General features: G+C 31.0%; 1 protein-coding gene across 6 annotated transcripts in view; it reads right to left on the reverse strand.

Annotated features, from left to right (window-relative positions):
* GRIK2 (glutamate ionotropic receptor kainate type subunit 2) overlaps window positions 1-23580 on the reverse strand; it is a 677382-nt gene that overhangs the window by 118358 nt on the left and 535444 nt on the right. The window contains exon 13 of one of the 6 annotated variants that reach the window (XM_028494619.1): window positions 19865-20334. The exons of the other annotated variants lie outside the window; for them this stretch is intronic. Coding sequence (XP_028350420.1) covers window positions 20289-20334 — 46 coding nt within the window. The 3' untranslated portion in view covers window positions 19865-20288. Of the gene's footprint in view, window positions 1-19864; window positions 20335-23580 lie in introns of those variants that run through there. 6 annotated transcript variants of the gene reach the window in all.

A 23580-nucleotide genomic window follows, 5' to 3' on the forward strand; every position in this document is an offset into this window, starting at 1 on the left:
TATTTCAGTTATTCTGACGCCTTTTTGCCTCTCCTCTTACTCTTTTTCAATTTCTGGCCAAGCATCTAAAATGATAATCCTCCTATTTCTCTACACCTAATACTTCCTTAACCCTAAGCTTCCATCTCTGTAAAAGTCTTTTTGAATCCATTGTCTTTTTTCCTTAAAACTATCACTTAATCATTTTGCAGCTTCTACTAAAATTCTTACTGAACACCACCCCTTTGAAATCTTCTCTTTTAACTTCTGTGATATGTGCTCCTGATTATTTGCTCTCTGCCCCACTAACAGGAGATCCCTTTTGGCTAAATCTTGGCTCTCAGATCTTTCCTCCCTCTTTAATGACCTAACACACTCATGGCTTTAACTCCTGTGCTGATAATTAGAAAACCCTCTTAATTTATAGACATATTTTCACTCAAAGTATTTCCATTCATCTTTGTATATTCCTACTGAAGCAGCTCACCATTACCTCATACATAAAATTATTAAAACGAAACCCAACAACTTCTTCCATACTAGCTCTCCTTAAAAACTTTTTCCATTCTAAAATGATATAACACTTCTCTGAGTTCTTGAGACTTAAATCTTCTTTTAATCTCCTTCCTTAAATACAAACAAATGTGATATGCTTAAGCCATATCAACTTTTGTTTTATAATGCCTCTTTGTTTTATCCCATCCATGCACTTTCATTTCAGTTCTGAATTGTGGATTTTAGAACTCAATTCTTACTTGCTTCCCATTTTCTCTATTTTGTTTTGCAAACTATCTTCACATTAAGTTTTGTACCATGAACACGCCTTCTCTAGAACCGATCAATTCTATTAGCTACTGAATCAGGTTTAACATTCTATGCCTCTGAATTTCAACGTTCTATATAATATGACTCAATGTTTTTAACCTTATTCAAACTATTCTGTAGACTGGCCAACTGTCTCACTCTGTCTGTGTTTATGCTGTTCCTACTAAGTGAAAAATCCTCTTCCTTTCAGTTGGTTCACCCACCTCACGTTTATTCTACTCCTTTCTGAAATTCCATAGTGCTTACTTTCCTCCCAAAGCTTACTTTTTTCAAATCTCTGTATATTACCTATCGCCTTGTGCTCTACTACTGGCATTTCATATACTAATTTTGTTTTCACAAAATTTTATGATGCCCTTTAGATAGGTTTTTTATCTTTATAATTATCATTATTAATATATTTGTATGACTTTCGTGCCTAAAAATTACATTAACAGAATGACTACAGGTATGAGGACTATAAAACTTGAGTTACAGCCACATGTATATTTTGTACTTGGTGACATATTGCTAAATCTCTGAGCTGAAGGTTTATTTCTAAAGAAGAAGAAGAAAAAAACTAAGCATGAGAGATAATATATGCAAAGCATTTTGCAAACTATGCAGTGCTATACAAATGTTAGCTACAAGCACATAATCTAAAGATTTCTTACTCTAGAGACTTATATCAAGAAAATAATCTAGGAAATATATGAAATAATCTGCTCATTGAGGAAATACTTTTTACTGTATTATGCAAAATTTAACATTTATTTGAACATTTTCTCATAGCAGAGGCAAACTACATCTGATTTTTATGTTATTACATATTATTTTGAGCCAAGGAGCTATATACTTTCACACATTTGAACACTATTTTCTTGCTGCTTCCTTAGGCTGCAATGACCTTCCTACAAAGGAAAGGAATTTTAATTCAATCTAAGTTGATATCTTCATCATCATTATTATATCATAATAATCCTCAGCTTTCAACAGCATCATAAATTTTAAAAAAATCTTGTTTGACAATTTACCAGTAGTAACTGTGATACTATGAATTTTCTGCTCTTCTTTACTCTGCTTAATTTAGTTGACACAGCAATTCGTCACCTCATTTTAAATATGGGGTTTAACTGGTTGTAATAGGGGAATTGAACAGCTTTCTAATGGAATTTGTCTTAAACAAAGTAGATATAACCATTTCCAAAATCAAGTAACAACAAACATTTCAGCATGAAAAATACAAAGCTTTGTAGCACTATATACTATTTACATATTGACTATGGTTTTGTTTTTCCTTTCATGGGCATATAATTAAACTGAGGATGTAATAACAAATGATCTCTTACTACTTTTCAATTTAAGTGCTAAAGTAATTTAAAAATCTGAAATTTGATATTCAAATTTTCAATATTATTTCTTTTATTTGTGGGGAGAATACATTATTTTAAATATTGATCCAAAGGTTTATACATTTTATTGAATAAAATATTATACAATTCTTAAGAGAACATAAAATTGTCCTTCCAAATAAGAAAGGTTACAGAATCCAAATTTGTTCTTTTTTTTTTTTTAAATAATCAAGTGACAGGTGATGCTGACTGGATTGTTTAGGGGAGAAACGAGAAGCAGGTAAGTGCTACATAAAAAAAAAATCCATATACATTAAAACCCTTCACAGAATAACTATAAGCCATGTTTTCAGCCACAATTCTGGATTTTTCCAAGAATCACCCTCCACTTCAGCCATGTTCAACCGTTCACTACACTTAAAGGATATAATTTAATGATACGTTTAAATGACATACTTGGTCAGAATAGGTGATCCGGCTAGGTTAGTCATAATACGGGTTAGCATGTAGCCACCGGTGTGTTTGGCACTGACTTGAGAAGCAGAACATGGAAGTGGATGTTATAACTATCCCCAGCACAAAAACAAATAGCCAGAAATGCGAGGATATTTCTAGAAATTAGATCTAAATGGACTGAGAGTTACAAGGGTCACTCTATTTCTAGGAGATGAAGGTACTATTAGTTTAATTCAGGAATGCCCTAAGGAGAGCTAGCTATAAGAGCTCTCATACTTGTGCAGAAAGCAGATTAAAATCCAGGAAAGAAAGGGATGAAGCATGCATATTCTTTTGAAATTATGCTGTTTTGAAGACATCTCTGGTGGAAGCGGACAAAATGTGGGAACTTCTAAAGTCTCTGAAAAGCAGAGTTGTCTTCTACTAAAAGAAGAGTTTAAAACAAGGCACCAAAGAACCAACTGAGTTACCCCAGATAAGACAAATTAAATAAAAACTATTAGAAATGAAATATAGAATTAATAACAATAATATCCTTTGCGTCATACTTGCCAATTATAAAAGCAAATGTAGCTATATTATCTCATTTTGAACTGCAACAAATGACCGGAGATAAGAACAATATTGTTATTATTAAAAGCTGAGATTTAGATAGATCAGGGATCTGCCCAAGATCACACAGAAGGCTAGAGCAAGATGTGCAAGCAAGTCCCTTCTATCTCATTTTGCAGTGTTCAATCATTATCATTCCCCATAAAAAAAGGAAAAGGGAATTCCTATGTTCTAATTCAGTTCCCTGTGACAGAAGAATATTATTTGTAGTTTCTCTACTCTCAAGTCAATGAGGAATTGCTTGATTTTCACTAGGGATAGAAAAAGACTTTGTTTCATCACTTTTTAGCATTCTTATATCTTGTACCCTGTAAAGTCAATTCTTGCACATTGAGAGCATTCAAAGAGTAAGATTTGGTTAATGCCTTGATGTCATTGGAATACAAAAAATATTCCCAAATTTTTCAGCAAAAGATCACATTTTGATTAACAAATGCATTAAATACCATCTGATTTCTATTCAGAAATATTGCAGAATGAGTGTCCGTTTTTAAATTTAACCACCATACCAAGCCTGATAATATAAATATTATAAATGTTAAAATTCAATAATATATGCATAGATATGAAATCCTTAAGGGATGTTCAAATTCACCTGAAGTTTAAACTATTTTTGCCTTATTATCTTTGCTCTGTATTTTGCCATCACCACCTGAATTCTAACTATTTTGCACATGGAATATAATATTGCTTCTCTAACACTGTCAGGAAAAGTTATCTCTTTGAATCCATGAAGAAATGCTAAAAGCAAGAGCCTCAGCAATTTTTGTGAACCATCACAGTATCTTTGAGATGAAATAAATAAAGTTAAAGGAATTTAATTCAACATATTGGATGATGAAAAAAAACTTTCTAGGGTAGACTGCTTATTTTTCAAAATTATTTATTTTTAATTAACTTTGATTTCAGAAAATTGTCAAGAAGTAACTTTAAAATATTTTTATGTGCCTATTAGAAACCATGATCAAAGATAATGCCATACAACCTTGGGAAATGCACCGTGTCAAAGACGGTACTGTCAGGTTCTCTTCCTAACACCTGTACAAAACACAGGGGTTCCCGACAAAAAACTTCTGTAGAAATGCCCTTGTCATCCTAAAGTTTAACCTGTCCGGTTATCTTTTATGGTTCTGAAAGTCTAATGAGTGGAGACAGTTTCCTCAAGTACTAAAAGCTTTACTCCACAGCAAACAAAACAGTGGTGTCTTAGCAGCAGGCTTCATCAACAATCAAAACTGATTCTGAGCAACTGCTTTATCTACTTATATTCGGCTAGTATCGTTTTACCTTTAGGTTTTTTGTTTGTTTGATTGTTTTTCACTTTCCGAATCTTTACTACCAAACAGACCACTTTCGGTGCATAATTAATTCTAAATACTACCCTTAGCCAGAAAATTTGTTTTGTGATCATTCCAAATAAACAGTTTATATAACCTAAATAACACTTTCTTTTCAGGAATAAGGATGATTGATATTCTGTAGCAGTTGCTACTATACATTTTATGTTGATAGTTATCAATAACATATATCCTGAAATAGTTCCTATTGTTCAGTAAATTAAATTTAAAATTTGTTTTACTTAAAAAAGTGATTGTGTGTGCTTTAGAATATGAGTTGTACAAGCTCATACTTGGAATTTTTTTTTTCACACACACACTGTATTTTATTTTTACAAGAGATAAATAAACTGACACCAAGCATTGTAAATGGATGACCACAACAAAAGCAACAATGATTGCAATTACCAAACGCGAAACACACTCATACTATGTCATAATATTGACATTCAGTCCAGTAATCCTCCACTGTAACAGCTCCTTTACTTTGCAGTGAAAATTGATTTGTATATTTTTTGCCTCTGAGTCCTTGTGGGATTTTTTTTTAATTCAAACAGAAAGTCACAAAAATTATAATCATCCTCATCAGTTCACTCAGTCCCATGTAATTAATTTTCTTTTCATCTTGATCTTTTGTTAGCACTTTTATGAATTCATCAGTTTCCGTTAGAGTTCTGAAAATGCTTATTCATTCATTTCAGCAGTATAGTCAGTTACCAGAAACCTGTACTTGTCAGAGTCTTTTCCATGAATTTCTTGAAGATGACATTTTTGCAAAAAATGTTTTTTTAATTGAGCATACATTAAGTACTTCAAGAATTGGTTTCTAAGGAAAAGACTTCCATAGTTATAATTAATTTTAGTTACCTTCCAAATCATTAATGAGCAGGATATTAGTTAGGGTTGTATTGTGTTTTCTATGCTCAGATGTAAAAGGTTTCATAATGTAAAATGATGTGGTGAGGTTTTGAAATTGGATGGAGTTAAACTATGGTTAAGAAAGAAATGAAAGGAACAAAACATTTGCAAATCATTATTATATAAACTAGGAAATAATATGAGTGTGCAATTCAGAAAGATGATTTAAAAAAATAAACACAATTGAACATAAATATATCTAGTTCAATTAAATATAGCTCAAGGATTAAGAATTACCTGTCGTTCATACACTCATGATCCTCTGTGCAGTCATTATTATCCGTAAAACTGTAAAACTAGCCCTGTGCTCTTTTATCGGTATAGTCCTTTGCTGACTTTGAATTAACTTGAACATCTATGTATCTGAATCGTACTTAAATCTCATCAGCTCTCCATCCTGTATTTCCAGCTGCCTATGAGAGAGTTCCACCTGGATGTATAGCCATACCTCAAACTCAGCACGACTAAAATCAAATTGGTCATCCTCCCCATACCAGACCAACCCAATGTCTATAGTCAACCAATTTTGCAAATAATCTAGGCATTTTCCAGAGATTGAGATGAGAATTCTTGAAGTCACCTGGCTTTCCTTCAGTGTCTGTATTCAGTATATCGCCAAGGTTTATTGTATTTTTCTTCAAAATAATTCTTGAATTTGCCCTTTCATTCCCATTTTGCAATCCCCTTATTACTATAATTTTAGCTTAGGCTTTTTTTTTTTACCTCTAATCCAACAAGTCTTCCTGTCTTTTGATTCTCCCAACACTATGTCTCTTGTCCATCCTACATATGACTACCAGGCAAATCTTCCTGGACTTTAATACTGTTAATTCTTTCATGAAAAACCTACAAGAAATCAGTATTGCTTTCCAATCAACTCCAACTTTTTCTGCTCAATTTTCAAAGCTTTAGAAAGCTGAGTCATCTCACTATGTTTCCTGCTATACCCCAACAAAAATCTATTCAAATAAACCCATAAATATCTCATACATGGCATTCATATTAACATCTCCACATTTTTGTTAATGCTTTTCCTTACAGCTGAAATATTGCATTTCAGTCCAGTAATTAGTATCCTACTTATATTTTAAAGCATAATTTACTAATTCGACAATAAGCCCTTTCACAGGAGAAGATACACCATATTTATTTTAATCTCCACCTGAAATGCTGTCTCCATTTTCCTCTACTTAATATAGTTTCCCTCATCTTTTAAAGTCTAATTCATTTATCTGGATAATATGCTCTTTAAAAGAAGGGAGCATGTCATTTTAATTTTATATCTCCTAAAGCACTAGAACGATACTGGAAATAGAATAAGTGTTCAATAATAGTATTGTTTTATTGAGTGTGTGTGTGTGTGTATGCATGTATATATGTAATCCTTTAGCACTGTGTTCAGTGTGACTTACGATGTGTGATTATCACCACTTTAAATGTCAGATTCTGAAGAATAAGGACTTCCATTGGGTTAGATTCAAGATGAAACAGAAGGTCAATGTAAAAAATTTAATTATCTAAAAATATTTAAAAATTAAAATGTTTAAACAAACAAATCTGCTGCAAATAACGATCAACTTTAAGTTTAAAGGATGTCTAGGTTAATCTTTAATTCAATATTTCCTAAAATAATACATTCTAAGTCAGCAGCAGATACACTAAAGCTACCCAGATCGCTTTTATTACATTTACAGGAAGAGATACTTTTTTTTCCCCAAACTCTTTAAAACTTTAAAGAAAATTTTATGTATATTTATAGGTCTTTTCCTCATTCAATACAGAGGGTGCTTCTCTACTTCACACTACATTAAACTAGTAACTGAAATATTTATAAGATACTGCAACAGGGTGCAAAACTTTATGTATATTAACTCCTCAGAGAATCAGAAGTCATTATTCAACATCATCCTCTGCAACTCTAGAAGTATGCTATAGATTATTTAAACAAAGTTTAAGAAAAATCTTAAAAATTAACTTGTCACTTTGCATCTGATTTTATCATTTCAATTTTATTATTCACAAATATATTGTCCATCAAATATGGACAAATCCATGAAGGCTTTAAATTTAAAATATATTTCATATACATAATAATATATGTGTACAGACACTGTTGAACAAATAGAGAGATTAAGAAATAATTCTCAAGAAATGTTTTCCATTAGCGTTCTTATCTGTAACCATCTCTGTCTCTTATCTTTCATCCTCAATTTCTTAATCTGTAGAGTGAGGAGGCTGCCCCTGGTCATCACTATAGCTTCTTTCAATATTAATAATCCAGAATTTCATTATTCTTTCAAAAATATGTCCATTACTTTACTGACTACCTATTTGCACCATATTTATATGAGTAATTATTCAAACAGGACAAATAGGACACGTTTTAAATATATAAGTAAATCCTTGTAAAACTTTATAAAATAATGCAATTAAAGCACATCTCTTTCAACATGCATATTTAAATTATGATTTTAAAACATAGCTGTATAAATGTGCCCTTGGTAAGAACTTTGAAAACTGTCATTCTCAGAGCATAATTTAATGCCGATTTGTCATTTACTACTTCCTATTGTATTTTAGAGGACTAGAAAACTGGTTTAGCCTGCAAAAATTTTTATTGTGACCAAAGTATAGTCATTTTCCTTTGTTTACTTAGTGGATATATGGATAGATACAGAACTATCTGCAGATATCAATAGATATGGAGGTATATATTTAAGAAATAGAACTACAATAATGAAAGGTTTTTAATCAAATAAACACAGATCGAGACTCTACTGATGAAATATAATAATTAATTAGGCCTAAACACTTGACCTATATGTAAAGAGACAAATGGTTTTGGGGCTGTGGAAGGAGCCCACATTGGTAGGAACCGGGAGGTTGTAGTTAAAGCACTTTGCTGTAGCTCCAGCCTCCTGATTGACATTAATTATTCCTTCTACCTTCCTCTCTATCTTCCTTGTATGTTCAGTGCCCCCAGGCTGGCTCTGATTTTTCCAGATATAGTTTATCCTCTCCTTTCCAGCTCATGTCTTCCTTGCTTACTATATCCCTGTCAGAAGACAAAACAGCCTTCACATTGAAATGGTAGCGACAAGAAAGCAAAGACACAAATACAGTGATTGGCTGCTTCTCTGTAAGGGACCACTACACTTACACGTGAAGTAAATCCTCTAAAGGGAAAAACAATCATTAGACACATAGTGTTTGTGTGTGTGTGTGTGTGTGTGTGTTGTATGTCTGTAGTATTTTACTATGACTCTCTTTAGTTACGGTCATCCAATCATTTTGCTAGAATGTCTACAGCATTTTTTAAAATAAATTTATTTATTTTTGGCTGCGTTGGGTCTTTGTTGCTGCGCATGGGCTTTCTCTAGTTGCGGTGAGCGGGGGCTACTCTTCGTTGTGGTGCGCAGGCTTCTCATTGCGGTGGCTTCTCTTGTTACAGAGCACGGGCTCTAGAGCGCAGGCTCAGTAGTTGTGCCGCACTGGCTTAGTTGCTCTGCGGCATGTGGGATCTTCCCAGACCAGGGATTGAACCCGTCCCCTGCATTGGCAGGTGGATTCTTAACTGCGCCACCAGGGAAGTCCCCTACAGCATTCTTTAGCCCACTACTCCATCTTATGTTTTAATTTCAAGATAAATGGTAAAATCTATTATTTAAAAGGCAAGCCTGGGTAGTTACTGTAATTTTTACAAAATGAAGAAAAGGAATACATCTGAAAGTCATATGATTTCAATATGCAACATGCTCAAATATACAATATGATTAGAGCTATGTGCCTTACTTATAAATACGTGCTACATATTTATCACCAAAAAAAAACCTCACAAAATTACAAACTGCTTACCTCGATTCTAGTTGATGACATTCCATCTTTATCTATTTAGCTTCTATCTATCTCTTAACACTTTAAGGCAGGAAGAATAAATTTTGTTTGTTATGTTTTCACTTAAGGCCAAAACAAAGTAAACATTAGATTAGCTTGGATTTTGCACCTGGTTAAATTATTTTATGCTCTAATGCATGAATCACTAATATGTTTAGAGCTTTTACTTTCCCTGTAAAACAGATTGCCTTTGATTCAATTAAAATTCCTTTTCATAAATATGAATAAAAAATTCCTTATTTTAAAACAAAGATAGTTAAGAATTTAGGACCAGAAGTACGTAGCCACATTGATTCACAGCCACTGTGAGATTACCCGAATGCTACAAAAAATAGGGATACACTTAACAATGAATTTGTATGTACATGGTGGCTTAGAAAACTTAAAACACTAATGATATAACTTGTTATATAGTTTGAATATAAAGAAGTAAAATAGCATTTGGCGTATTTACTTAATGCCAGAAAAGAATTATTGCCTTAGATTATTTTATTAACATTGGAACAAGCTCTAAATATGATGATATTCTATTGTTTGGACACAGGTATTTTATAAATTTGACACATATTTAGAAGGTGGATCATCTTTCTAATTATTTTCACACACATGACATAATGTGAACTTCATCATTAATAAATAGCTTTGTACCAGTGTTTAAAAATTTACCTGTAGCCCACCCCATCATTCAACCTACCTATTCAACAAAGCTTGCTTTCTGTTTTGGAAATTATAGTAAGCTAAACTGATTAGGAAGATCACACATGGGTTTCTACTATTAATATTTTTGTAATCTATTCAAAGTATGACCATGCAATTATTTTAATGATTTCTTAGAATCTGCACCAGTTGTAAACAGGAAGGACAAATTCAGATTACAGACCTGTTTTTTGTTTGGTCAAAACCATGCCTTAAACATTTTCTTAAATTTGAAACTAGGATTGTCCAGCCTTGTTCCCTAAAATCATTTTCTTTCAACTGTACCATCAGAAAATAACTACCTATGTCTATTTTTATACTTAAATATTTATTTTAGTTCTATTATATTTTATCTCTGCATCTTTATCAATGCAATGTTTGTTGTTAGAAATGTTATAGAAAATACAGCCCTATATAATTAGATGAATTTTATGTAAAGCCAATCTTTACTCTGTTACCACCTATCCTGTATGTGATATTTGACTTATTTTGTGGGCAAAGGAAGCAGCTTTAACTTCTCCAACTGTATGCTAGAATAAAAACCTGGGGTCAGGAAGGCAAAATAGAGTGCTATTTACCTTTAACTAAGAAAGCACGTATTTAAAGAACATTTTATATTTTAAAAGGTCCATAAATGATCCCAGAATTTCTGTTTTAGTCAGTCAACCAATTAAACTGAAAACCATGACAGATAAATTTATAGGGAAATTGTAAAGTAGCTTTTAAAAGTTATCTAACATTTATTCAGATTAACATAAAATACAGAAAAGTAGATGATTCAAAGACCTGCAGTTTTATGGCACAAAAGTAGATTAGTAGACAGAAGTAGTAAACATTAATAGTAGATTAGTAACCATTTACTAAAATTTAAATCAAGTTATGAATTCTCTATGATTTTAACGTATGAAATTATTTTCATTTATATTAGTTCCTTCTATGTTAGATACAAAATTTCAGAATACAGTTAATAAGTTTAAGCAAAACTTACAATATTTTCTAAATGTACTGTTGTTTCCACCAAAGAAATTTCCTAATCACTTGGATTTTAAAAATGCCATAAGAATTATACTGGTCAAGAGTCCTGAAATTACCATTTATTCACAATATTTCAACTTATTTATAATGGTTTTGAGTGCAAAGAGTGACTTTAGACTAACATATACAAAATACTTATGTATTAGATTATAATCACATCTTTCTTTTGTTTTTTGATATAGAAAAATATACCACTGATAACTGTTTCTTTATTCTTTGAAAAATATTAAATTTTAAATAATTCTGTTTAATGCTCAAATTCTACAACTGCATACAATAAATGAGTTTTGTAGGATACATATGTTTTAAAAATAATTATTATATCAGAGCTTATATACTTTATAAACTTTATATTGGATTGATATTAGCTATGTGTTCTCAAAATTCTACTTCTATTTTAATCAGTATTTTTTCTGTCACTGCTTCTTATATGGTATTTATATAATTAAGAGTTGTTTTATCATGCAATTAAGAATTGTTTTTAACTTCTGGTCAGTGATAGTGAATATATATGCATATGCATGCATATATGTATGTATATGAGTAAAACATAGTTTATATATTTCCAAAAGATGCATTTTTCTTCTGCATTTTTATTCATTTAAATATATTTACTTATCCTAAGCCAATAAAACAGGAAATACGCTCATGAAAGAAGGCCAAGTAGTCCATCTGTGTCTGTTCATTTATCTGAACTATCAGTTCTTTAATTTCTCAAAATATTTTGTATCTCAAGCTCGACTGTCTGTTTCGTCAAATAGACTGTTCCAACTTCTTCTAGCAGTAAATACCTTTTTTTTCTAAATCCCAAGTGAACTTGTTTAACAAAAAACTATCTTCCTCCCTCAGCATCCAAAAATTCTCCATTCACTCTGAAATCATCTTAGTATATGTTTTTTCATTAATCAAACTTGAAAAATAAAAGTTCTACTTTTATATTTCTCAAATAGTTTAAGTATAGTCACTGGCAGGTAATCTCAAATAAATATATATTAGAAATTACGAATGGGAACTACATAAGGAAATATATTATTCATATTGTGATTTATATGGCTAATACTTATTGATAAATTGATGGATGTAGAAAGAGACAGAGAGGTTTGATAGATCAAGGTGGAAATAACTTTCAGACAATGAAAAGATCATTGAACAACAAAAAATCACAGTGTATTATTATTTAGAACCTAATCTGAATTTATATAATTTCAATCTTGTTATAAATTATGACCATAGACTTAATATTAGGATACACACCATTTTATGATCATAAAGTAAATAAATGATATATTTTCATTGATTCTAAAAAACAAATGAACAACACTTGGTCTAAATCTGAGAAAGTGTGGCTGCCATTTATGAAGCTTTTATCTAACAGCACATTTTATATGAAATTGGCTAAGACCTAATATTTTCCATTAACTGTAAATGAGAGTGTGTAAGAGGAGCTAGAAGACTGCAAAAAAAAAAGATTAAATGAGTAAATGTCTTGCAGGATGGACCATATAATCCTTTATAATTGCATTCATTTTAAGACGAGCCATTCAAAATTGCTACCTGTCCAACCTGCATAAGATGAGCAAACTAGAAGCATGTAGATAAAGATTGCTCCTTTTCCCTAGGCAGGCATTTTAATATCACTATAGCTGAGTTTTAGACACTCTCGGCTCACATGTCAGCTGAATTCACTACTTATTTTCTGGCTTTTTGCACTTATGGTACTCATATTCCATATAGAAATAGAACATTAATAATTATCATTTGATGTTGTCTAATATGTAAATGAGATTTAAAATACAGCGACCATTCAGCCCTGTTTATAGAGTGTGGGTCATAAGCTAGACAAATAAAATTCTGAAAAGATTATGCCCTCATAAAAAGATGTAGCTTCAAAATTATGTCGCAAGTTAAAATCTACATAATTCATCTACCTAGAGAGAGCTGATCATTTATATACAAATAGATAATTAATTTCATCCTTGCAATAAATCCAAAATAAATTATCAACTATTTTGTAAAACACTTCCTCCTTTAACACATAAAGTAATATTAATAAAACTGGAATTTATTTAAGCCACATGTTTGCAGTCAAATCATAATTTCCCAGAATAAAAAAACAGAGTTTGCTTGCTACATTTATCATGATTCCAAAATAAGGTTTTTTTTTCCAATTATCTAATTATTTTTTAACTTTTAATGCATGTAGAGAAGTGTTTTCCAAAATATTCAATGAGTGTCTTTCTGATAATTTAATAGCAAAACTTGATTTTCTAACCAAGTTCACAAGTAAGTCATAATGAGTTGTCCCAACACCAGATTTTTAAATGGAAGGAATTTTTTTAAATTACATAATAAAACTTAAAATTTTCACATTCATTATTTTACTTTTAAAAATCAGTATATTAAAAATGGAAGCAATTATTAAAATAATTTTTAAAACTGTAAATATTAATTAATACAAGTAATATTGTCATAAACTGCCATTTAATAGATGTGATGGAAATTTATCTTTTCATATCAGCAAAATGAGTGCTGATAATAATTCCTTGAGGAATCAAGAGCATGAATGCTCAGTCTGGTATAGGTTATTTCATTAATATATATAGAATGTATATGATAAAAACAAATAATTTTAATGAACTTACACACTAAAGCAATGCTTTGCACCTTTGATTCAGCAAATTAATTGACTGCTATTAATGGAGAACATGTAATAAGAGACAAGGTACGATTAAAAGAATAAAAATGGCCAAACATGTTTGGAAATTGCTGAGCTAAGCTAACATAATCTGATTTTTTTTTTTAATTGCAAGTCTTTTCAGAGCCTTTAATTTGTTAATAGTGAATCTCTAAGAGGAGGATCTAGTACATAGTTGTCCTGAGCTTATTTGATCATAGAACTCGCTTGGGTTCATTTTTTTCCCTCTAGAAGCAGCTTAGCATCTAATATTTTGTATTATACCTTATAATATGGTATAATTCATTTATATAGTGTGTATGAAGCCTACACATTTTTATTAAGCTCCAACTTCTTCATTGCTTTAGAAAAGCTGGGGAAAGCATTGATGTGGTATAATATACCATATCAAGAATAAACCAGAGCTATTTTCTACAGGATTGAAAATTTATATTTTTATAGCATCATTTAAGATGTTAGGGTAACAATTCATGCTTCTAACACAAAGCTAATTTTGTAAATTCTTGTCTCAAGGATATAGGCCAGGACCAGAAAGAAAATACAGACCTCTAAAATGTGAAATATTTACACTTACTTTTCATACATTTTAAAACAAGCTTCGTTAACTTGTTTTAAAGAAAATGCCAGTTTAAAATAATAAAACAGGAAGGAAGTAGTCAGGCTGCTTAAAGGCAGACACCCTGATAACAGATGAGAAAGAGAAAGAAAACTTCAGAATTTGAAACTTGAAATAAGAAATTTGAGAGAATTTCATGTGTGACCAAATGATGCTTCGCAATTTAATAATCCCTGTGGAAGACACAGTCAGTTACATAGCCAATAACGTCTTTCTTACTTACAAAAGAACCGAGGTGGCAGTATACCCAGATAAAAGAAATTCACATATGCAGGTTCTTTTGCAGGCAGGAATGAATATCCAACTAAAATAATTCTAGCCAATAAAATGTAGACAGAGGAATCATTTCCTTTCTGAATTAAAAGGCAATGTCTTGTGTCTTTTGCCTTTTTTTTCCTACTGTCTTCCTTCCTGGGACACAAATATGATGCCTGATGTTGCCGTGACCATCTTGCAGTCATGAGGATGAAAGCTTCAGTCTAAAAATAGTGTAGCACAGAGATAGAAGGTACCAAGGTCCTTGATACCACCTTCAGCAGCTGTTTCAATCTTGCCCTGCTTAAGGCTCCATTAGAACAATAATCCCCCTATTTATTTTCATAACTGTTTCATCAGATTTCCTATGAACCACAGGTGAAACTATTCCTATTAACACAGGTTTGAACCTGTTACTAAACTTTTCAGAGGACATTATTGATGTTTATAATATTGTTACTGAATCATCTTAGAAAATTTATCCTTTTAGAATTTTTGATTAAAAATTATAAGCAAGGAAGACCATTTCATGATTAAATATTTTCCATGTAAAGAGTTAAAGTTTCCTAATATGATGATAAAATCACAATAATTCAGAAAACATCAGCATTCACCATAACATTCCATGAGACTGTCATATAGCTAATGTTTTCCTCAGTGTATTTTCTCTTCTTAGTTATTTTAATATGCAGTTGACTTCAAGAAATTATGCAAATTGTTTGGATATCAAATTATTTTCATCAGTGAAAGGATAAATTGGTATTGACTTTAAGTTTAGAATTACTGCAAAGGTTCTAATTGTATTAATAAAAACCCAACCCTTAACTTTTGCTTTTACAGCTTTATAACCTTGCTGTTATTGTCCATATATCTTTCTGATGCACCTTGCATATCTGTATAAGCACATTCCACCTGGACAACCTGCTATTCACGTCTTTTTTTTTTTTTTTTTTGCTATTCATTTTTATGACCTATACTTTTCCCATCATTTGAACATGCTATATACTAGCAGTATGCTGGAGCCAACTCACAATGGCTTGTGAGAGCCGATTTTACACCTACTTCCCAACTCCATGCTCAGTGAGACTCCATTGGTAGCTTAATATTAGCCATAGTGGTAGTATTTAATACCATGAAAATTGGCAATTACCACAAATCAAAGGCTCTCTCATTGTCAAGGTCAGTTATCAAACAATTACTGTCACACCACTGAACAATACACATCATTCATGTTAAAATTTTATGCCTTACGTTGTTCATTAATTAACCGTGGAACTGTTTAATTGGTAGCTTTAATACCAGAAAGTCACCAGATTTACATAGAGTGAAGCACAAGGATTATCTGTATATGAATGCTACAATAATATGCTATTGAACATATTATTTAGTAGATCTAAATGGATTGGGAGGGCTTAATGAGATGGTAACAATGATCAGTTCCAGTGATTTGTAATTTATTCATGACAAATTTAAATTGTGATCAATTTTTATTTAAAAATAGAATCTTAAGAAAAACTAAATATCACTATCAGCTACAAATGGTTAACTAGAAACAATGTCTTCAAAATGTAGGACTTCCTACCGATTCCCATTAAAATTTATATTTGATGTAGGAAATTAACTTCAACAATAGGCTGATTTCAAATTCTTGTGACCTACTCTTATCCTAAGAAATATTTCTTTTAATAAAATTAAGTCTTAATGGTATACTACAATTTATTTAAGTTTTAAACTAGCTCAGATTGTTTTTATTGAATGGAATAAAAAAGTCCTTATTATAATCTTCTCTAGGTTATTTTAAGATTTCTGAAGGAAAGGCATTATTTTGGTTGCCATAAAATCCAGACTTAATTTTACAAATGTAAAATAAAAAATATACATTTCCACACTTAAACCTGGAATCTATTTTTTATACTATACAATGGCTTTTCTGCAGTCTCATTAAATAGTTGCTAATACCATTTTTAAAAAAACACTCAGTTGCCCAATCAAATTAAATTAAGAGTGGCTTTAAATTGAGAATAAAAAGGAAAATGTCCAAGATATCAACATTGCATCAGAAAGTATAAGTTTGTCCTATCAATAATTTCTTACCAATATAGCTATTTGTTTGCAAGTGAAGTAACAAATATTAAAAAGTAGTTATTTTAAAATCAATATGAGCATAATTTACATTTGAAAGAATTCTCTCTTAGACTTACAGATCAGGAGCAAGTGTTTAGCTTGCAACACACTTGCTAAGGATTTTAAAAGCAGTAAGTCCAGTATTAAAAGGCTCAAGGAAGACTTTCTCAGATCAGTCAGGTGGTCATGTGGTTTCTAATACTGGAAAATGAAACAGACTATGCTTTTTAAAAAAATGGACACTCAGTCAGTAAATGAGGTTATCAACAAGAACTAACAAGAACTTGAAGCTAGCATTGAAAAGGTAGCATTTGATTTTCTAAGCATCATTTGGACATTTAAATTGATTTAGCTAATATGCAAATATCTGGATTATACAAAAATAGCAAATAAGGTACCATAAACATGCAAGGCTCATAAGGCTTTTTATCCTCATTGAATTTTTAATTTTAATAAAGTTTCACAAGGGTTAATGACTTGTGGGCTTTCTTTTCTTCAGGTAAATATCTTTTGAAATTATACTCTATTGTACCAACTATATCAATAAAATATTTTAAAATTAAGTGTATGCACCATATATGCAGTTTAGTATCTAAAACGACTGAAGTATGTTTGGAAAGCATTGACTATTTTTGTTTGCAGCTCAAATATCTGAATTAAGAAATATCAACATAAATATTTTAAATTTTTGGCAGAAGGAAGACTTAGAACATTATAAAATAATGTTTATAAAATATAAAAGCATATTATAAATTATATTATTAAAATATCTTCCTAATTAAAAACTTTTGAAGCCCTAATTGAAAATTGAAGTAGTAATATGAAAATTTTGAAATCAATATAACGTTTCCCTGAATGCAATTTGCTTTTGCATCTCCTTCCACAAGCAAAATGTTCACTATTTTCAATTTTTTTTGGTAAAATCACCTTAGTAATATCAGTTTCCAAAACATATCTTCAGTCAGTCTAGTGAATTGCTAAACTTATATTTAACACACCTCCCAGCACCCCCATTTTCAGTACCAATAATAGTAAGGGAAGCAGGGAAACACTTACCTAATTTTATTATGTTAAAATAATATTCAGGTGCATATTCTGAACCAACTTAGATGACAGTTGTAGCCCTATTCTGTTTATAAATTTTATCATGCCAGTAACATTCAAAACCTACAATTTCACCTTTGCTTCAAATATCAAGTCCATTAATTTAATGGGGAAATCTATTTTAAAGTCATTCACCTCATTTTGTCATCTCAGGAGTAGTCAGACAGGGCACGTGACCATGGGTAATGTTTTAAAATAATTAATTTAGGGTTAAACATCTCTTGTAAAGAATAGCAGGAAACTAAGTTATATCCAGGCCGGGGGTGGAAGGGGAGTGGTAATGACCTTTTATATTTGTTATAAAATATTGAAACTAAAATTTTGTTTTAATTCAAGGTACATTAGATAAAATAGGAAGAATTACCATAGTTTTAAAATGCAGATGTGTATTAATAAGGTTTTTTTTTTTTGTCATAAAAGTTGTTGGGTTAGTTTCTGGGCTTCCAAACAAAATTTCGAAACTAGGTATAAAATCAACATATTTCTAACACAGATAACATCACATTTTTATGGTGTCCCTTAGTATGCATGGTTAAGTAAAAATATTTAAAACTATAGGTGTTGAAAACCAACACAGTACTTTGTATTGTCATTTGTTTTACTAATCCTATTTATATATAAAATAGATGCTTTCAAGCTCTTTCCATCCAAATATCATATTGAAATTTCTATTGCTATTTAGAGAGCAATGATATTTTGTCCTAAAAAATATGTACATATATATACCCAACAGGATTGATATGAAAACAATTTAACTTGAATGATGTAATTATGTAATGGAATGTAAAAAATTATAGCAATTAAGGTGCTGTGACATGCTGTAATGAATGAAGTTACACTGGTTGATGACACTATATCTCCTACTCATTAATTATTTGGATAGAGTGCATTATGTTACATAGCATGAAGAAATAAAGTCATAAATTACCACTAAAAATTACATCCATACATTTTCATTTAATATTGATATTTCTCCCACATCCATAAGTTATTTTAAAAAATCAAAACATTATCAATAGCATCTTTAGTTTCCAGAAAATCTCACAATGTGGTTCAATTCTTTTACTATATACAGCTAGTAATTTGCAGGGGAAGGAAGTTAGCATTTCTAGAGAGTAAGTTTATAAGGTAAATCTGCACATGTATGGCTTGTGTCTCCTGCTTAGACGCCCAAGTGAATGGAAATATTTTTTAAGCTTTCTTATTTGCAGTTTTAAAGAGAAAGACACACTTCTTAAGCGTAGCTAATTAGGGTGATACTTTTAAGCAGTCACCTGTTATTATAAAGCAATATACCACTAACACATAGTACAAATATTAACTATAGCGTTATTAAATATTTTTAAAAAGTAGCCAACGTATTTTTTTTCTGATATCTTAGAAGGAAAAGGTGGAAGATGAATTTAATGTGATAGTCAAAAAGAACCAAACGATAGAAGTTCCTTTTCTAAGTCTGTTTTCTGTTTTCTTATAAATCTGTTTTCTTTTCTTAAGAACAACTTCCTCCCTAAAATAAATTAGAATTTTAAAAGTGTAACAATAATAGCATTAAACAAAGGGTAAACATCTCTAATCTCATTTGTGAGAGGTATGGGAGCAGGGGTGATGTATACCTATTCATTCCTTAAACCATAAAAATAGTTACTGAAAAAAGCTAATAAATTAATCTCTTCATGGTTTTCAAATTAACCTGGCTATTGTTGACATGCAGTATATATTAGTTTTCTTCCTTTTCTCTCTCAATTACTTCCTTCACATGACCCGCCAGCCCACTACAAGACTACATAGGAAACCATCAATCGGAAAGAACTCTTACACTAAAGAATTGACAGCAAAGGGACAGATTTATCCAAATAAAAATGTTACTAATTTAGGCACCATGCTTATGATTAAAGGAAAAAAAATGATCTATTTCCTCTATATTTCTTAAGACAACTACCTTTTTGAGCATAGTACTCTCAATCATTGTACAAACATATGTAGAAAGAAAGAAACAGACTCCTAGAGAATCTTTCTTTACTCATTATCTTTGTTTCACTGGCTTCCTGCACAGACTCCACTGTTTCAAGGTGTATGTAGAAGCTTTGGTCTCTCTTGACTAGACACTGTAGATTAAAATATTTTATAAAGAACATTGTTAAATTATTCTTAAAAGACACTGACTTTCTTGGGACAGTTTCAGATTGTGAAGACCTTTCTTAAGTGGCTGAGAAAACCCCTCAAAGTCCAAGGGGACAATTGGAAAGAGAGAAGTGCAATTTTTTTTGATAATTAACACAGACAAAACAAGCTGGGATGATAGTTTCTTACAAACAATTCACAGGCCTCTGCAGTTATGGGAGAAGTAGCTACCGAGAAATTGCAAAATATTGAAGAGTAAGTGCATCACTTGGTGAAATTCTGGGTTCTTTTTATCTTGTTCGTTCTTTTTTAAGAGTCACCTCAAAGAATTTCTTTCTAATGGTCAAAAAAAAAAGGAAAAGTAAGCAAAGAAAAATAAAAAGAGAAACAAGCCATTCACAGTATTGTTCTTGTCCTATTAGCTTTTCAATCAATTAGCTTTTCGAATTAGCTAATGAGAAATGTACAAGAGACATGGTAGCAACTGCCAAAGAGACACCACACTCCTTTTCCAAATCTTTCAAAGAAAAAAATTTCTTACAATGTACTGCTTCTCATCAGGAAGTGTGCATGTATGAGTGTGTGTGTGTGTGTGTGTGTGTGTGTGTAAACTATAACTACATGTTCCATAAAGGATTCATTAAGAACAGAGGTGTGCCATTTTTTGGTAGCAAATATAATAATTTAATAAAATTAAACTTCAAGTTTTTAGCATTCTCAAGGTTCTTAATGTGACCCTATATACTGTAATTTATTAAAATTAGTTTCTGTGATTTACTGAGCTAGGCATTGTGGAACTTCTAAATTGAAACAAATAATCATAGAGTGACCATAGTTCTCAGAAGCTCACTGGCCAAGATATTTATTGAATGGACACACTTGCAATGACTGGACAGAGGAAGCTATCTTGCTTCTAGGAGTCTTTGAATTCAATTCAGTGATGGAAGCAAGTAAAGGCACAGAGGCAAAAAATTTATCCATAGGATACAAAAAATAAAAATGGGCTATCAAACTTCTGTTTTTACATTTGTACTTAATTTTGTCCTAATAATCAAAAACATTTTTTTGTGGAAAAATAATTTGGAAAGAGATGCGGAGACTTTTAAAAGATACTCAAGCATAATTATCTTTAAAATAAAATGTCAAGAAGCATTTGATTACAGATTACCAAAAAATCACTTTAACTTTAAATTGTCTTTGTCTTACTCAGTTTTTATCATATCTTTTATTCTTGTAAATGTCTAGCATAATTATAAAATTGAGAAGTGGAATATGTTTATTTTCTCTTATGATGACTGAGATTATCTTCTTTCTCCTATACAGATAATTTCAGTCAAAATTTCTACTGTCTCAATTGTCTAGATACCATATTCACCATAGTTGAAAATAAGCCACTGACTCAACTTAGTTTCAATTGGTTTGGTTCTACCAATTACAAAAACTAAGAATTTTTTCTGGGTTAGTGACTCCATTTATACTTTCAACCATGAATATTATTAGAAGCATTAAAAATAAAGAGGTAAATTATTTTATAATGGGTTTACCAAATAGCAATTGTAAAAAAAAATCTGTTAATACAGAAGTAGCCTCAACTCCTATGGAAATGTAATTTGAAAGTGCATTTAGTTTTATTCAGTATTGACTTTTAGGTCCATAATTGAGGAATTTCTTAGTATAAACAATTATAATAATCACTTTTGTAGGTGTGAAAGGCATACTAGCAGAGAGTACTATTTTAAACCAAATTTCCATTAAATTCTAGGAAAATTTCTAAATGGGAAGAGGAATAATAGATAGGCTTCCCTGCAATATACTAGAGTTAAAAAAATAAAACATAAAAGTAAAATACATCTAAAATTATGTTATGTAAAACTGAAATGCTTTTCTTGTAAGAGGTGGGAAAGTTGGTGGCAAAGGCATGCAACAAAATTGGCATTTCATTTCAATGTGACAACAGTCTTTTTGACAGCAGATTAGTTTAACATTGAACATCCCACCAAAAGAGTAATCCATTTCCAAGTGCATAATCATTAATTGTGGCCCTTCACCATACATTAAATGTCACTCATCGTGACAGGAATATAAAAGCTATTGCACACTAATCAGGAGCCAAGATCAAAGCTGTTAATGCAAGCACTTTCGACATGGTTTTCTAAACTTTGTTAAACCATCAAAAACACTATGTTTAGAAGATCTTTACCTCTGAGCTCCAAGAGAAATACAGAATATTTTTGCAAGTATAAGGACTCTCAGTAAGGCAATAGCCTTGTCATCTTGTGACCGTAGACCATGTTAGAGCCAAAATGTATGTCAAGACAGGCCTGGCAGTCACTGTAATAATAAACCTTTGAGCAGATTCTAGTGAGACTGTCCCTTGCTCCCCTGCAACCTAATCCAATAATATAATAGATGATATTCTAATATCTTAAAAACCAGGCAAAGCAATTCAATGTAAAATCATACAAGAAATTCCTATATTCTTTGTAACTTAGAAAAACTAATCTTATGTATATAACACATTGAGTATCCTTGATTTACTATTCTTGCTAAGAAAGCCAGGTTGGTCAAAATTTCTTGTCTTCTTTTACTCTTTCTCCTATATTTGGCATAATCATTTGTTCATTTAAGTAATCTAAGAAACTTCTGTAATAATTTATTACTACCAAATTTGGTATAGTATTATTTTTCTTCTCCAGAGTTTATTTGTATTTAATTTTTAAATGCCAATCTCAAAATAAAATATGCAAAGTTCTTATATGCTTAGTGAATAATTATTAAGGTTACGTCAATCCTGTTGGAGGGAAATGTGTATACCATTATTCCTTTCTTTTAAGTTCGACCTTCAGTTATTCATCTTTGTATATCAAACTACTAAGGACCTTAGACCAAAATTTACATGCTAAATTTCAAAACAGCTCTGGTTGTCTTGGTGACACCTATGGCTAAAAGAAAATTTTAAATTATCTAATATTATAGTAAACTAAATTGACTTATTTTATAAATAGGATCTATTATATCAATATTATCTATTTTTTTAACAAAGGAAATATTTGAAGCAAGGTGAAAAATATCTCTCATTAGTGTAAAGGGTGGGTTTCCTAAACAAGCTTTTTATATGACTAATTGCCATCCCTATACTAATATACCTAGATCAAAGGAAGAAAAGAATAGAAAGAGAGGGAAAATGATTTAGGGGCATATATGATTAAGCACAAGCCCGTCACGGACAAGATTTCTTCCTAATCCTCTGTCAGCAAGAGCTATTCTTAGAATACCTAGGATAAGGCCATTCTTTATCTAGAATGCAGTACCTCAGGTTCATCTTTACTCTTAAATAAGAGTTCTCAGCTAATTCAGATAAGCATGCTGATTATGTCATTATGCTATAAACAACAATGCAACTGTTTGCAAGAGATCATGGATTATAAAACCATACCAAGACAAACAAGACAATGTATTTTTTTCTTAACACTTGCTAAAATAAATTTAGAGCATTTTCAAGTATTTCTTAGATAATCTTTTTTCTTATAAAATGAATGTTAGGGGAAATATTAAAATGATAACAATCATTTACTTTTAAAT

Source organism: Physeter macrocephalus, chromosome 10 (assembly GCF_002837175.3).
Source record: "Physeter macrocephalus isolate SW-GA chromosome 10, ASM283717v5, whole genome shotgun sequence".
NCBI lineage: Eukaryota > Metazoa > Chordata > Mammalia > Artiodactyla > Physeteridae > Physeter > Physeter macrocephalus.